This window comes from Terrapene carolina, unplaced genomic scaffold (genome assembly GCF_002925995.2).
Source record: "Terrapene carolina triunguis isolate 2854851 unplaced genomic scaffold, T_m_triunguis-2.0 Scaffold17, whole genome shotgun sequence".
Lineage (NCBI taxonomy): Eukaryota > Metazoa > Chordata > Testudines > Emydidae > Terrapene > Terrapene triunguis.
This window is the reverse complement of record NW_020664368.1, coordinates 3,911,687-3,927,123: the sequence shown is the minus strand read 5'-3', so window position 1 is coordinate 3,927,123 and position 15,437 is coordinate 3,911,687. Positions and strand designations below refer to the sequence as shown.

The window sequence follows — 15,437 nt, the reverse complement described above, 5'->3', positions numbered from 1 at the left end:
AAAAAAAAAAAAAAAAAAAATTGAGATTTCACCATTCTTTCCACATCAGCATGCATGTGACATAAAGCAAAGATTTTGACTCGGTGTCGGATCCAGAAAAAGTAGAATCTGTGATATGAAGGCAAGAGCTCTTAGTCCCATTCACTTCACACTCCTCATCAGTACCCAGCCCGGGCTGGGGAAGCTAATGATCCAACCAGTGGACCAAATTCCGTGAAGAATCCTGGCCATGCGCCACCTGAGGCACATTGCGCATATGCTAAGAAGAAGACCTGCAGTAGTAGGGGAACTATCATTGACAAAAAAAAGTGCTTATGGAATACTTTATTCTTTAACATTTTCTCTAGTCTTAAAAGACCCTCTAACCTATTGTAATAATTACAAATCTAGATATTGCTATCAAAATCAATTACCCAGTTTGCTATTTTAGTCTCTTTTGTTTTTAAAGTATTTTCTTTTTCTTTTTAGGTACAACCTATACTACTAAGAATCTCCGGGATGCTGCTTCACAGACCATCCCTGCTCATTGTTTAGAAGCTATTGACTCAAAGATCATTGTGAGCTCTGGGCGTCGAAAATCATCTGCCAAATCTTCTGCTTCTCTGATAAATATCTTGGGACTTAAAGAACTGTCTTCATCTGTAAAGAATTCAGTCACAACCTCTATTTCTGATCCTTGGATACAGAGGAGTTTTTACAAGCCATGTAATTCCTCTGATCAACATGTTAATGTTTTGCATAAAACATTGTTTTCTTCCTCTCCTGCTGAATCATCTGAGTCAGATTGCTCCAGCCCTAGCCCTGTTATCTTCTTAGATGAAGAAGGGTATCAAAAAAGCTTGAAGGCAAAACTTCAGCTACCAAAAATTCCAGTAGTGAAAGATGGTATAGAGGACTCAGACTCAGAAGTAAGTGAATTTTTTGATAGTTTTGATCAGTTTGATGAACTGGAACAGACTCTGGAAAGTACTTGTAAACTTATAAGGGATCCCATCCTTGGTAACCCACCCCAGAAGAGAAAGATTGCCCTTGAACAATTGTATTCTAAAACTACTACTATGAATCCTCAAAAATTCAAGTTTGATCGTCCCACTCTTCCAGCCAATGTAAGGAAGCCAACTCCTCGTAAACCAGAATCGCCCTATAGCAACCTCTTTGATGTTCCAGACTCCCCTCGGCCAGTGAAAACAGGAGAAGACAATGGAAGTTTGTTCAGCCCTATAAGATCATCAGCTTTCAGCCCACTAGGGAACTGTGCTTCAACTGAATGTCTTTGTCGGATGGATATCAATGGAGATGGGCTTAATCAAAATCATGATACACTTTATAGTGAATATTCAGATTATGCAAACAGTGTTTCATTTGAAATACTGGGTTCTGTTTTTCATTCTCCGTCTACATCACTACAGAAACATGCTGAAAACATTTCCAGCCTTAATAGGATTGTCTCAAAAGAGGGAAAAGGTCAAAATGCAGAACTCCAGAGGAAAACTTCTGACGAGCCAGATAAGAAAGTTAAATCTAAACACAAATCACTAATGATTAAAGACAGCATACAAAAATTTGCAACAGAACTGGTTGAAAAAAGTTTTGGTAGTGCATTTAAAGACTTACAAAAAGGAGTTTCTTCATGCACCAATGCACTGTGTCACTTGGCTGCTAGATTGACTTCTTCAGTCTTTCAAATGGCTTTTTATGAGATAGGAAGGCGGCGAGCCTTGTCACTGAAGGAACGTGCCATTAATGGGCTAGCAAGCTTTATGGTCAGTGAAGCTATAACAAGTGCTTTAAAAGAAATGCGATACGTAAAGAAACAAATATTTACTAACACAGTTGCAAGATTTGCAGCAGACCTCACTGAGGAACTTATTTTTGAGGGAATCATGGAAGTCTGCCAGTTTTCACATCCATCAACACCAACGACTGCACGGGATTGGCCCTTTGATTATGAAGACAAAGTAGTGAGATCATATGCCAAAGATTTGTCTGAATCTGTCATTCAGGAAGCTTTCATTGAATTATCCCAGGTTGATGTTACCTTCACAACGCAAGCAGCAATTAGTGTTTCCATGGACAACATAAAATATGTAAGTGCAGAAAGTACATTGCAGTCAACACAGACTACCACTACTTTTCCTAATTTTCATGATAATGCACTTTTAGCATTGAATCCAATACAAGAAACTGGAAAAGAATATACTGTACAACAAGCCTTGTTTTGTACTTCTGGTGTTGTAAGTTCAATACCAGTGCCCTTAGCTGGAACAGCACTTTGTCAACATCAGACTTCATCTGATGTTTATAAGGCAAAAGTATGGACTTGTCCGACAGCAGATGGCAGTCTGAAAATGTACAAAGACGCTACACAGCCATATTTTACAACAAAAAAGAGAGAAGAGGAAGTGGCTTCTCTTAGAAATATTTACCTGACTGCAGATCACAGTGAAAGTAGTGGGCAATGTTTTTTTAACCAGAATGATTTCAAACAAACAAACAACAATCCCGGAGTGAATAATATTTCAGATTTAACAACTGGGCCAACAAGCATCAACAGTTTCTCTGGAACAATGGTAGATATGATAGTAAATGAGGCGTATGAAGCAATAACCTCATCTGGGGTTACCAAAACAGTGGAGGAATATACAGATTTTGTAACTAGAAAAACACCTCGTTGTCAGCGTGTTGGTGGAGATATCCCTAAGAATACTTTTGCTGATCATTTGTCCAAGTATATTGTAAAACAGTCTGTAGATGAAACTAAATCTATATTCTCCCACACAAATGAGACTGTAGAATGTAATGGAGGCTTACAGATGAACACAGATAACTGTAAAAAAGAACTGCGTAGTGCAGTAAAGAAACAAGAATCTGAGAATCACAGATGTGTTCCTATAATTGTGGAACCGCAACAGCTGCCTCTGAATAACCCACCTAATTTTCTTGTTACGTCAGTTGACTCTGCTCAGTGTTTACTTTCAGTACCTAAAGATTGTGTTCAGGAACGTAAAGGAAATGAAGTACGTAGGTTTTCTTCAAGCACTCCACCTCCTTGTCCTACTGTGACTCTCGCTAGGTGTAATGTAGAAGAGTTTACTGATTCAGGAAGCTGTTCAATAAAATCCCAAAGTAAACTATTGAAAAAACATGATATGCAAAAAACAACGCTAGCTCCTTCAGCTTTTGGGCAGGAGAGCTGTTTTCTACATGCAAGTAACCTTTCTTTGGTGATGTTTGGCTGTGAAGATTCTTTGCAGATGGAAGATAAATCAAGCATCAGAGATGGAAATGTCTGTGCAGTACCTGATACACCACCACCAACTCCTTTAGTACCATCTCAGACTAGTTCTGAATGGAACCTAAGGAAGCTAACCAAGAAACTCAAGGGAGAATTAGCAAAGGAGTTTGCACCTGCGACACCACCTTCTACACCCTATAACTCATCTGCTGCTGCCTTGTCTGCAACTGAACATGACTCCTTGGAAAAGGAAGAGTTTATGCTGAAACTCATGCGATCACTTTCTGAAGAAGTTGAAAGCAGTGAAGACGAAGAACACTCTGAAATGCTTGTGGAGAAAACTGAACATTCAGAGAAAACAGTACAGTATGCTGATCATTTAGCTGGTCATATCATTTCTATGGCAACTGAAATGGCTGCTTCCCATTTAGATGATAAAACAATTAAAAGAGAAGCTGACAGACACTGCCAATTAAATGCACAAAACAAAATATGTGGGTATACTGCCTTTATAAATATCCCAGAAGAAACTTTACATTCGTTGTGGAATTATGCAGGTGATATGGCTGGAAAGGTTATCAGTGAGGCTAAGAAGATGATAAAATCAAGGCATTGCAAGCTGCTGAGGTTGAAGCGGGTTAACTGTCATGTAGATTGTCTTTCTCTCAGAAAAGATGATAGAGACTGTAGGTCAAAAGAGGGGTGGTGTCCGGTAGTAAACCAGTGGTCCAGAGAGGTAGATTCATCCGTACTTTCTTTACCTCAGAGTTTAGGAACAACCAGTCTGACTTACAGGTATCCAAGCTGTGAGAGCGTGACCGATGAATATGCAGATCACATCATTCGAGTTCTGAAAAGGGAAGGTGGCAACAGTGAGTTAATAGTGGATCAGTATGCTAGTAGACTTGCTTATAGATCTATAAAATCAGGCCTACAACAAGCTGCCAGGAAAATCAAACTGACATACAACAGAAGAATATTTCCTGTACAGAACACACAGGTAAATGGTAGGCTTGAGCTGTTCAAAATATTGAACAAAGATATGGATACAAAATGGCAAATGAAAAGTGGTGTTCATAGGTGTGGAGGCCAAGCCTGTGAAATAAACAATGTACACAGAACTGAAGGTACAGAGTTGTTACATTTTTCTGAATCCCTTGCTCATCGTATAACATGTGATGTCAGAAGAAAACTGAAAATGTCAGCAGTTTGCTTGCCAAAATCCTTAACAGATTCCTGTCTGTATAGAAAATCTAAATTTGATGAAGCCACAGGGGACCGCCTTAAAACAACACTGTCTAAAACGGTTCTTCCTTTCTCACAAAAACATAAACTGTATCATAGCACAGGCAATTTAAATGAATATGGCTACCGAGAAGGCATCATTCAAGCTATAGAAGAGTATGCTAGAAAAGTAGTGGATGACACCTTAGAAATGAGTTTGGAGTCTGCTGTTCTCCAAGCTGCTGAAAACAGAAAAAATGGGGATAGATTCACTTACACAGAAAAGTTGTCTCCATTTTCTGGAACAGCCTGCAGATACTGTAGTATGAAGGAATATCAGTATTGTACTGGAAGTTCATCTCCACACCTGCCTGGACAAGAACCCCTCCCTAGAATCAGGCAGATCCCCAATTCAGGGTTGGGTGGTGTCTGTCAAAAATCAAGAATTTTTCACCTTGATATTCCCAAAATTCACATTGACATGGAACAGAAGACAGTATTTTCTGAGAAGGTGGTTGGTGCAGCTATTGAGAAAGCAGAGAGAGAGCTGAGTAACACAAGTCTGACAGCTGATAGTGGTATTGGACATGGTGGAGTCAGCTTTGCTGAAAGCCTTACTACAGAAATAATGACTTCAGCTATGACTAATATTGGTCAGGCTGTTAACATAAGGTAACATTACATTCTCTCCCTCTTATTCTCTTGCTATTGTTACCAGAAAATGGCACCCACTTTGCTTAATTTATTAATCTGAAAATGTATATGGTCAGAAGCACTTTTTGCCACAATTACATTCTGAAAATATAATTTTAAATTATAAAGTTTACTTTGGAACCTCCTGCTGGTGGCCTCCAGGCTGTTTGGAATTTTTTAATAATAATGATCTTGTCAGTTACAGGAGCTCAATGTCAGTGCAAACTAGTTTCTAGCCTACTTTAGAATGTACTTATGCTCTGATGGGTGACTCTGGTAAATGGGATTCTGTGATTTTGTTTTCTCTAACATCCTGATCAGATTGTTTTATCAGTGATATAAATTACTGGAATTTAGTTGACAATTCAGTTGATCTGTGAGCCACAGTATAATCCAATTCTGTCTATAGCTGCATTAGCTGTAAAGTACTGACTTACAGAATCTGTGACATGCAATGTACACCAAGAGCAAACGTATTACATTAAGTAGGTGTTTACATAGTCTATTTTGATTGTAATTGCAGTTTAACACGGTCTTAATTTCTGGAAGAAAAAAATTGTGTATATTTGAAAATAGAAATATGAAATAAATATTAAATAAGAATGATTTTATTTTTATATATGATTTTAGTTGATAAAGGATCATTAAAGCAGACTAGAAACTGGTTTGCAGGCTCTTGCTACATTGTTGATAAGGACTAATGTATTACAAGTCCTTAAACTATACCATATTTTTTAGGTACATTGAAAGAAATGAATGTCTTTAAATATCTTGATAGAAGATGGCACTGAATGTGGTTGAATTAGTAAATGAGAAGGTACATTAACATCTAGTTCTTAATGAAAATAGATTTTACAAAGATCAGAGTGACTTCAAATAACACCATTTACATGTCCAAGTGCAAGACCTATCTCTTCAGCGTAGTTTTTCACTGAGTAATAATAACAATGTATTTCTCTCATCATGGCCTTGGAGTGAGATCTGCTTGGCAATAAACTATGTTTTATTTGCTTGACTCTGAGATGGTCTGGTGATGTATAATGTAAATACCTGGATATGTTAACGTACTGTGGTGGTGCCTAATGGCTCCAACCAGGCTACTCCCAGTTTTTCAAGGCAAAATTATGATGTGTATAAACACATAATAAATTATGGTTTCTGCCCTGAAGAGCTTATATTCTAAAAGATAGATCTTTCATTCTCACAGAACTGCTACCAAAACTCAAGGAACTTTTCCTGTCCTTTTTTGATTGCCTTCTAGTATAGACCTTCCACTAAAAGTTCCCTGTAGCATATAAAGATAGAAGACTGAGAATTCATATTACTTGGCCCTTGTACTTAGGTTATTTGGAATCCTTATTCAGAGTACATGTAATATTAAATGAGAATATACCTTATAAATAAAGTGCTGTTGAGTTCTTATACTGTTGATGTCAGAAATGTCACTTTTCAGCCAGAGGTTCAGAAATGCAGCTTTTTAATCAAAACTTCATGTAAAGTTTCAAGTTTAATTATGGTGCTGAGAGCCCAAGAGAATGATGGATTGGAGAAGCAGCTATGCACCAGTCCAGTAGTGTCAGAGGGAGACATTGTGCCTCTATAAGATATACGGACTCCAAAGGTTGCTGTGAGGAGCATATTCATCATTTGTACTTAGTACACGGTATAAAAAGTGTGTGTGTCTGCCTGTCTCTCCCTTTTCCCTCCTTCCCCTCATAGCACTCACCTAATGGTATTAGCTAATGTTGTGGAAAAGGACTCTTGCCACACCTCAGAACCACACATACCCCATTTAAAATGTGAAGTGTTGCCTGTAGCACAATCATGGTCATCTTCGTACTTTGTGAACACAGCAGCCGTATTACGACTGTTTCCTTTGAAGGGTTGGTGAGCAAATAGGACTTTCTGTACCCTCTAGCCATAGCACAGCTGCACATGTGCAGCCACAATATGTCCCTAAGAGTAGTTTATATGCACTTGCCAGGCAAATTTTCAGACTGAACCACTTTTCAAAATGACCTCAGTTTTCTTTTGTGTTGTTAGAATGGGTCTGATGAAGGGTTTTATAAATACCTTTAATGCAAATTAAGCCTGCTCACTTGAGTTGGTTCTAGGTATTTCAGGCTTCTTGTGCAGAGGGGAAAAGTCTATAAATAAATGGACATGCCTATTTTTTCTGAAACAGGGAGACTAAGCCTATGTTTACACTAGGACATTTTTTCTAATACAGAGAGGGCTGTAGGAGGCCACCAGCATTTTAAGCATCATGTTGTCTACCCTTGTGCAGTTCTGTATGACAGGGTGCTTAAAATGCCAGTGACTGTGTTAGCCTTGATGAAGCTGAATTGGTCAGAGCGACACTGGGAAATTTTAGCTAACATTTTGTCGTGCAGACAAGTCCAAAGATGCCAGGTCCTCCCTGTGTAGGTGTAGTCACTGTAGTAAATCTGAAGTCTACAAGACTGAACTGCCCAGGCACTAGGGCTCTGCCAATGCTGGAATGCTACAAACTAGTTTTTCAAATTAGGGTTTGTGTCCATGCTACTGCCCAACTTCCCCAGTGAAAGATGGTCCTAAGTGGTGCTCCCAGACTTGAATCTCCTTACAAAAGTGTAATATATAGTCTCTGAGAATTGTAAATCCAAAAGGGAATAGTTGAGTCAGTTGACAAATGTCCCCTGCTTTGCTAATTAGGCTCAGTGAATTTTTGCAGAACAATGTGAAATACACCTAGTAATGCTGTCATCTTCATTTTTGTTTAGTTCTATGGGAAGAGAAGGGTTTCACTCAGCTGAATCTATAGTTAGCCAGCAGATGAGTCTCAGTATTGGTGATGATAGCACTGGCAGCTGGTCCAATCTAAGCTTTGAAGATGAACATCCCGATGAGAGCAGCAGTTTCCTCCACCTCAGTGACAGGTAACTGTAAACACGTTTATTTGCTTACACAATCACCTCAACGTATGTTGATCTGGTTTAGCTTTCTCTCTTTCCTCAGAAAGGTTTATTTTCCATTGAACAGAAAGATGCTTTTTCACTAAAATTGACTTCAGCATTACTATGTTTAAATCAGTGTTGCCCTTCAGAAGGGGATTTTTCTAGTGTGAATTCACGTTCATACCTATACAAACTGTATATCAATAGTTAAGGTATGCATTTTAAACTCTCATGGCAAGAAATCAAGTTACAGTTTTTATAGTAATGTTGACACGTCATGAGTAAAATCTGAATACCGTATATATTTAATGACAGTATATTAATATACTAATTTTAAAAGCAACACAGGAGTGCTAAATGCAATGTAAATGTAACATGGCATGGATAACATGAATACAGTAACTTTTATTTTCTTAATTTTTAACACTTAGGTTCTTAATCATTAAGATTTTGTATTTTAATTTGCCGGTTTTTACCAAAAATAAATAAATAACCAGCCCCAAAACAGAGGAAACCAAACAAAACAAAAAAAAAACAAGAAAAATTTGGCGCACGTTAGGCTTGTAGAGTTTACACATCCATGGATTTGTTGATTGAATTTATAAATTCTTTCAACGGAAATTATTGATCTTGGAGAGCTTATAAGCTCTGTTGCTTTCAACATTGTAAAACTGACCCTTACACTGATTTATAAACTCTTCAGAATAGGGGCTCCCTCCTGCAGAGCTCATTTGCTCCACAGGAGAATTAAGATTTCAGTAGAGAATCCATTTTATCTGCAAAGATACTAATTAGTATGTTAATGTAGAGCTGCAGTTAGCATAGTAGCTCCCACAGTAACAAAAATTTCCACTGTACATGTATATAATTGACTTAATTTTTTTTTTTCAAATAACATAAGGGCTTCATCCTTACTGAGGACTAGTTAACATGAACAGTTCAGATTATAGTTTCGTCTGTTTTTTGTTTTGTTTTAGTTGTAAGAGGAAAAGTATATCTCAGATTACTTAAATTTGGGGAAAGTATGAGGTTTTTTTCACCTTTCATAACTCATAAGCAGGAGAACTTCCCCCCCCCCAAACTTTCCTTAGAACTCCATCTGTAGGTTGGGGCTAACCTATGCATGTAAAATTTGAGCTGGAAAGAAATATTTTCCAGAAAGTTATGAGCTTCTGAAAACAGATAATAATTTACTAGTTCCCACACCTATGGAGACCCGCTGGCACTCTGCATTGACCTCCCATGGTTTGGCAGTCATAGAATCATAGAATATCAGGGTTGGAAGGGACCTCACGAGGTCATATAGTCCGACCCCGTGCTCAAAGCAGGATCAATTCCCAACTAAATCATCCCAGCCAGGGCTTTGTCAAGCCTGACCTTAAAAACCTCTAAGGAAGGAGATTCCACCACCTCCCTAGGTAACCCATTCCAGTGCTTCACCACCCTCCTAGTGAAAAAGTTTTTCCTAATATCCAACCTAAACCTCCCCCACTGCAACTTGAGACCATTACTCCTTGTTCTGTCATCTGGTACCACTGAAAACAGTCTAGATCCATCCTCTTTGGAACCCCCCTTTCAGGTAGTTGAAAGCAGCTATCAAATCCCCCCTCATTCTTCTCTTCTGCAGACTAAACAATCCCAGTTCGCTCAGCCTCTCCTCATAAGTCATGTGCTCTAGCCCCCTAATCATTTTTGTTGCCCTCCGCTGGACTCTTTCCAATTTTTCCACATCCTTCTTGTAGTGTGGGGTCCAAAACTGGACACAGTACTCCAGATGAGGCCTCACCAATGTCGAATAGAGGGGAATGAACACGTCCCTTGATCTGCTGGCAATGCCCCTACTTATACAGCCCAAAATGCTGTTAGCCTTCTTGGCAACAAGGGCTCACTGTTGACTCATATCCAGCTTCTCGTCCACTGTAACCCCTAGGTCCTTTTCTGCAGAACTGCTGCCTAGCCATTCAGTCCCTAGTCTGTAGCAGTGCATGGGATTCTTCCGTCCTAAGTGCAGGACTCTGCTCTTGTCCTTGTTTGAACCTCATCAGGTTTCTTTTGGCCCAATTCTCTAATTTGTCTAGGTCCCTCTGTATCCTATCCCTACCCTCCAGGGTCTCTACTACTCCTCCCAGTTTAGTGTCATCTGCAAACTTGCTGAGGGTGCAGTCCACACCATCTTCCAGATCATTAATGAAGATATTGAACAAAACCAGCCCCAGGACCGACCCTTGGGGCACTCTGCTTGATACCGGCTGCCAACTAGACATGGAGCCATTGATCACTACCCATTGAGCCCGAAGATCTATCCAGCTTTCTATCCATCTTATAGTTCATTCATCCAGTCCATACTTCTTTAACTTGCCAGCAAGAATACTGTGGGAGACGGTATTGAAAGCTTTGCTAAAGTCAAGGAATAACATGTCCACTGCTTTCCCCTCATCCACAGAGCCAGTTATCTCCTCATAGAAGGCAATTAAGTTAGTCAGGCATGACTTGCCCTTGGTGAATCCATGCTGACTGTTCCTGATCACTACTTTCCTCTCCTCTAAGTGCTTCAGAATTGATTCCTTGAGGACCTGCGCCATGATTTTTCCAGGGACTGAGGTGAGGCTGACTGGCCTGTAGTTCCCCGGATCCTCCTCCTTCCTTTTTTTAAAGATGGGCACTTACATTAGCCTTTTTCCAGTCATCCAGGACCTCCCCCAGTCGCCATGAGTTTTCAAAGATAATGGCCAATGGGTCTGCAATCACATCCGCCAACTCCTTTAGCACCCTCAGATGCAGCGCATCCGGCCCCATGGATTTGTGCTCATCCAGCTTTTCTAAATAGTCACAAACCACTTCTTTCTCCACAAAGGGCTGCCCACCTCCTCCCCATGCTGTGCTGCCCAGTGCAGTAGTCTGGGAGCTGACCTTGTTCGTGAAGACAGAGGCAAAAAAAGCATTGAGTACATTAGCTTTTTCCACATCCTCTGTCACTAGGTTGCCTCCCCCATTCAGTAAGGGGCCCACACTTTCCTTGACTTTCTTCTTGTTGCCAATATACTTGAAGAAACCCTTCTTGTTATTCTTAACATCTCTTGCTAGCTGCAACTCCAAGTGCGATTTGGCCTTCCTGATTTCACTCCTGCATGCCTGAGCAATATTTTTATACTCCTCCCTGGCCATTTGTCCAATCTTCCACTTCTTGTAAGCTTCTTTTTTGTGTTTAAGATCAGCAAGGATTTCACTGTTAAGCCAAGCTGGTCGTCTGCCATATTTACTATTCTTTCTACACTTAGGGATGGCTTGTTCCTGCAACCTCAATAAGGATTCTTTAAAATACAGCCAGCTGTCCTGGACTCCTTTGCCCCTCATGTTGTTCTCCCAGGGGATCCCGCCCATCAGTTCCCTGAGGGAGTCTAAGTCTGCTTTTCTGAAGTCCAGGGTGCGTATTCTCCTGCTCTCCTTTCTTCCTTGTGTCAGTATCCTGAACTCGACCATCTCATGGTCACTGCCTCCCAGGTTCCCATCCACCTTTGCTTCCCTTACTAATTCTTCCCGGTTTGTGAGCAGCAGGTCAAGAAGAGCTCTGCCCCAGTTGGTTCCTCCAGCACTTGCACCAGGAAACCAAATTCTCTGGTTCGGCACCAGTCAGGTCCCGAGAGTGCCGGACTAGAGAGGTTCAACCTGCATAATACATTAGAGCACCAAACTCATAATTAATCACAGAAACTTGGTGGAATGAGGATAATCAATGGGACAGAGTAATACCAGGGTACAAAATATATCAGAAGGACAGAACAGGTCGTGCTGGTGGGGGAGTGGCACGTATGTGAAAGACAGCATAGAATCAAATGAAGTGAAAATCTTTATTGAACCAAACTGTACCATAGAATCTCTATGGATATTAATTCCATGCTTGAATAATAAGAATATGGCAGTAGGGATATATTACCAACCACCTGACCAGGATGGTGATAGTGACTGTGAAATGCTCAGGGAGATTAGAGAGGCTATTAAAATAAATAACTCAATAATGTGGGATTTCAACTATCCCCATATAGACTGGGTGCATATCACCTCAGGACAGGATGCAGAGATAAAGTTTCTTGACACCTTATATGACTGCTTCTTGGAGCAGCTAGTCCTGGAACCCACAAGAGGACAAGCAATTCTTGATTTAGTCCTAAGTGGAGCACAGGATCAGGTCCAAGAGGTGAATATAGCTGGACCGCTTGGTAATAGTGACCATAATATAATTAAATTTAACATCCCTGTGGTGGGGAAAACACCACAACGGCTCAACACTGTAGTATTTAATTTCAGAAAGGGGAACTACACAAAAATGAGGAGGTTAGTTAAACAGAAATTAAAAGGTACATCACCAAAAGTGAAATCCCTGCAAGCTGCATGGAAACTTTTTAAAGACACCATAATAGAGGCTCAACTTAAATGTATACCCCAAATTAAAAAACATAGTAAGATAACTGAAAAAGAGCCACCATGGCTAAACAACAAAGTAAAAGAAGCAGTGAGAGGCAAAAAGGCATCCTTTAAAAAGTGGAAGTTAAATCCTAGTGAGGAAAATAGAAAGGAGCATAAACTCTGGCAAATGAAGTATAAAAATATAATTAGGAAGGAAGGCCAAAAAAGAATTTGAAGAACAACTAGCCAAAGACTCAAAAAGTAACAGCAAACATTTTTTTTAAGAACATCAGAAGTAGGAAGCCTGCTAAACAACCAGTGGGGCCACTGGACAATCGAGATGCTAAAGGAGCACTCAAGGACGATAAGGCCATTGCAGAGAAACTAAATGAATTCTTTGCATTGGTCTTCACGGTTGAGGATGTGAGGGAGATTCCCAAACCTAAGCCATTCTTTTTAGGTGACAAATCTGAGGAACTGTCCCAGATTGAGGTGTCATTAGAGGAGGTTTTGGAACAAATTGATAAACTAAACAGTAATAAGTCACCAGGACCAGATGGTATTCACCCAAGAGTTCTGAAGAGTTCAAATGTGAAATTGCAGGACTAACTGTAGTCTGTAACCTATCATTTAAATCATCTTCTGTACCAGATGACTGGAGGATAGCTTATATGATGCCGATTTTTAAAAAGGGCTCCAGAGGTGACCCTGGCAATTATAGGCCGATAAGCCTGACTTCAGTACCGGGCAAACTGGTTGAAACTATAGTAAAGAACAAAATTGTCAGACACATAGATGAACATAAATTGTTGGGGAAGAGTCAACATGGTTTTTGTAAAGGGAAATCATGCCTCACCAATCTACTAGAATTCTTTGAGAGGGTCAACAAGCATGTGGACAAGGGGTATCCAGTGGATATGGTGTATTTAGATTTTCAGAAAGCCTTTGAAAAGATCCCTCACCAAAGGCTTTTAAGCAAAGTAAGCAGTCATGGGATAAGAGGGAAGGTTCTCTCATGGATTGGTAACTGGTTAAAAGATAGGAAACAAAGGGTAGGAATAAATGGTCGGTTTTCAGAATGGAGAGGGGTAAATAGTGGTGTCCCACAGGGGTCTATACTGGATCCAGTCCTATTTAACATATTCATAAATGATCTTGAAAAAGGGATAAACAGTGAGGTGGCAAAATTTGCAGATGATACAGAACTCCTCAAGATAGTTATGTCCCAAGCAGACTGCAAGGAGCTACAAAAGGATCTCTCAAAACTGGGTAACTGGGCAACAAAATGGCAGATGAAATTCAAAGTTGATAAATGCAAAGTAATGCACATTGGAAAACATCCCAACTATACATATAAAATGATGGGTTCTAAATTAACTGTTACCACTCAAGAAAGAGATCTTGGAGTCACTGTGGATAGTTCTCTGAAAACATCCACTCACTGTGCAGCGGCAGTCAAAAAAGCGAACAGAATGCTGGGAATCATTAAGAAAGGGATAGATAATAAGACAGAAAATATCATATTGCCTCTATTTAAATCCATGGTATGCCCACATCTTGAATACTGTGTGCACGTATGGTTGCCCTAGCTCAAAAAATAAATAAATATTGGAATTGGAAAAGATTCAGAAAAGGGCAACAAAAATGATTAGGGGTATGGAACGGCTGCCGTATGAGGAGAGATTAATAAGACTGGGACTTTTCAGGTTAGGAAAGAGACGATTAAGGGGGGGATAGGATAGAGATCTATAAAATCATGACTGGTGTGGAGAAAGTGAAAGTAAATAAGGAAGTGTTATTTATTCCTTTTCATAACACAAGAACTAGGGGTCCCCAAATGAAATTAATAGGCAGTGGGTTTAAAACAAACAAAAGGAAGTATTTCTTCACACAACTCAGAGTCAGCCGGTGGAACTCCTTGCCAGAGGATGTTGTGAAGGCCAAGACTATAACAGAGTTCAAAAAAGAACTAGATAAATTCATGGAGGATAGGTCCATCAATGGCTATTAGCCAGGATGGGAAGGAATGGTGTCCCTAACCTCTGTTTGCCAGAAGCTGGGAATGGGTGACGGGGGTTGGATCACTTGATAATTATCTGTTCTGTTCATTCCTTCTGGGGCACCTGGCATTGGCCATTGTCGGCAGACAGGATACTGGGCTAGATGGACCTTTGGTCTGACCCAGTATGGCCGTTCTTATGTTAATTCAATTTTCAGGGACGATTTGGTAATTTTGTTCACTTACAGATTTAGTTCCTCATAATTAATATTTTGAAAAGATTCCTCTGTTTATATTCAGTTGGGGTATGCATGCTGGGTGCATTGCTGACTGTGAATCTTATCTGTAGTGAAGAGGAAATAGAACAGGCTAAAAAATCATACTTTCCCCCCATTGTTGAAGATTGTGTTGAGATTTGCTGTTCTAACTTTTGCAAGCAGTAGGTTAAAGAATGAGGAGTTTGACTTGTCAGTCATACAGAATGACTTCAGTGCTATGCTCCTTGCTGTCATAGGTACAGATATGTTCTGGAAATATATCCTTGCAACTTATGCTTTAAACATAATGAAGAATAGAGTTACATTTATCTTAGAAATTGGTTCAAATGATCTAGAACTAATACACATAAGCTCAGTGGTTTGAGCATTGGCCTTCTAAACTCAGGGTTGTGAGTTCAATCCTTGAGGAGGCTATTTAGGGATCTGGGGCAAAATAATCTGTCAGGGACAGTACTTGGTCCTGCTGTGAAGGCAAGGGACTGGACTCGATGACCTTTCAAGGTTCCTTCCAGTTCTACATTTCTATGATTCTATGACACTTTCCACTACGAAAATATTATGATCGCCATTTTTATGTACTAAAGTGAAACTTCTCACTTAAACTTTTGAAGTATTTTCTTACATTTGCTTTACATTATGCTGCTGGATCAATGTGTTAATTCAGAAGC

At 39.8% G+C, this 15,437-nt stretch overlaps 1 protein-coding gene across 1 annotated transcript in view; it reads left to right on the top strand.

Annotated features, from left to right (window-relative positions):
* Positions 1 to 15,437, top strand: part of LOC112103173 (A-kinase anchor protein 11) — a 58,403-nt gene that overhangs the window by 26,005 nt on the left and 16,961 nt on the right. The window contains exons 7-8 of the mRNA XM_024194798.2: positions 469 to 5,131; positions 7,915 to 8,070. Of these exons, the coding sequence (XP_024050566.2) occupies positions 469 to 5,131; positions 7,915 to 8,070 (4,819 nt within the window). The remainder of the gene's footprint in view (positions 1 to 468; positions 5,132 to 7,914; positions 8,071 to 15,437) is intronic.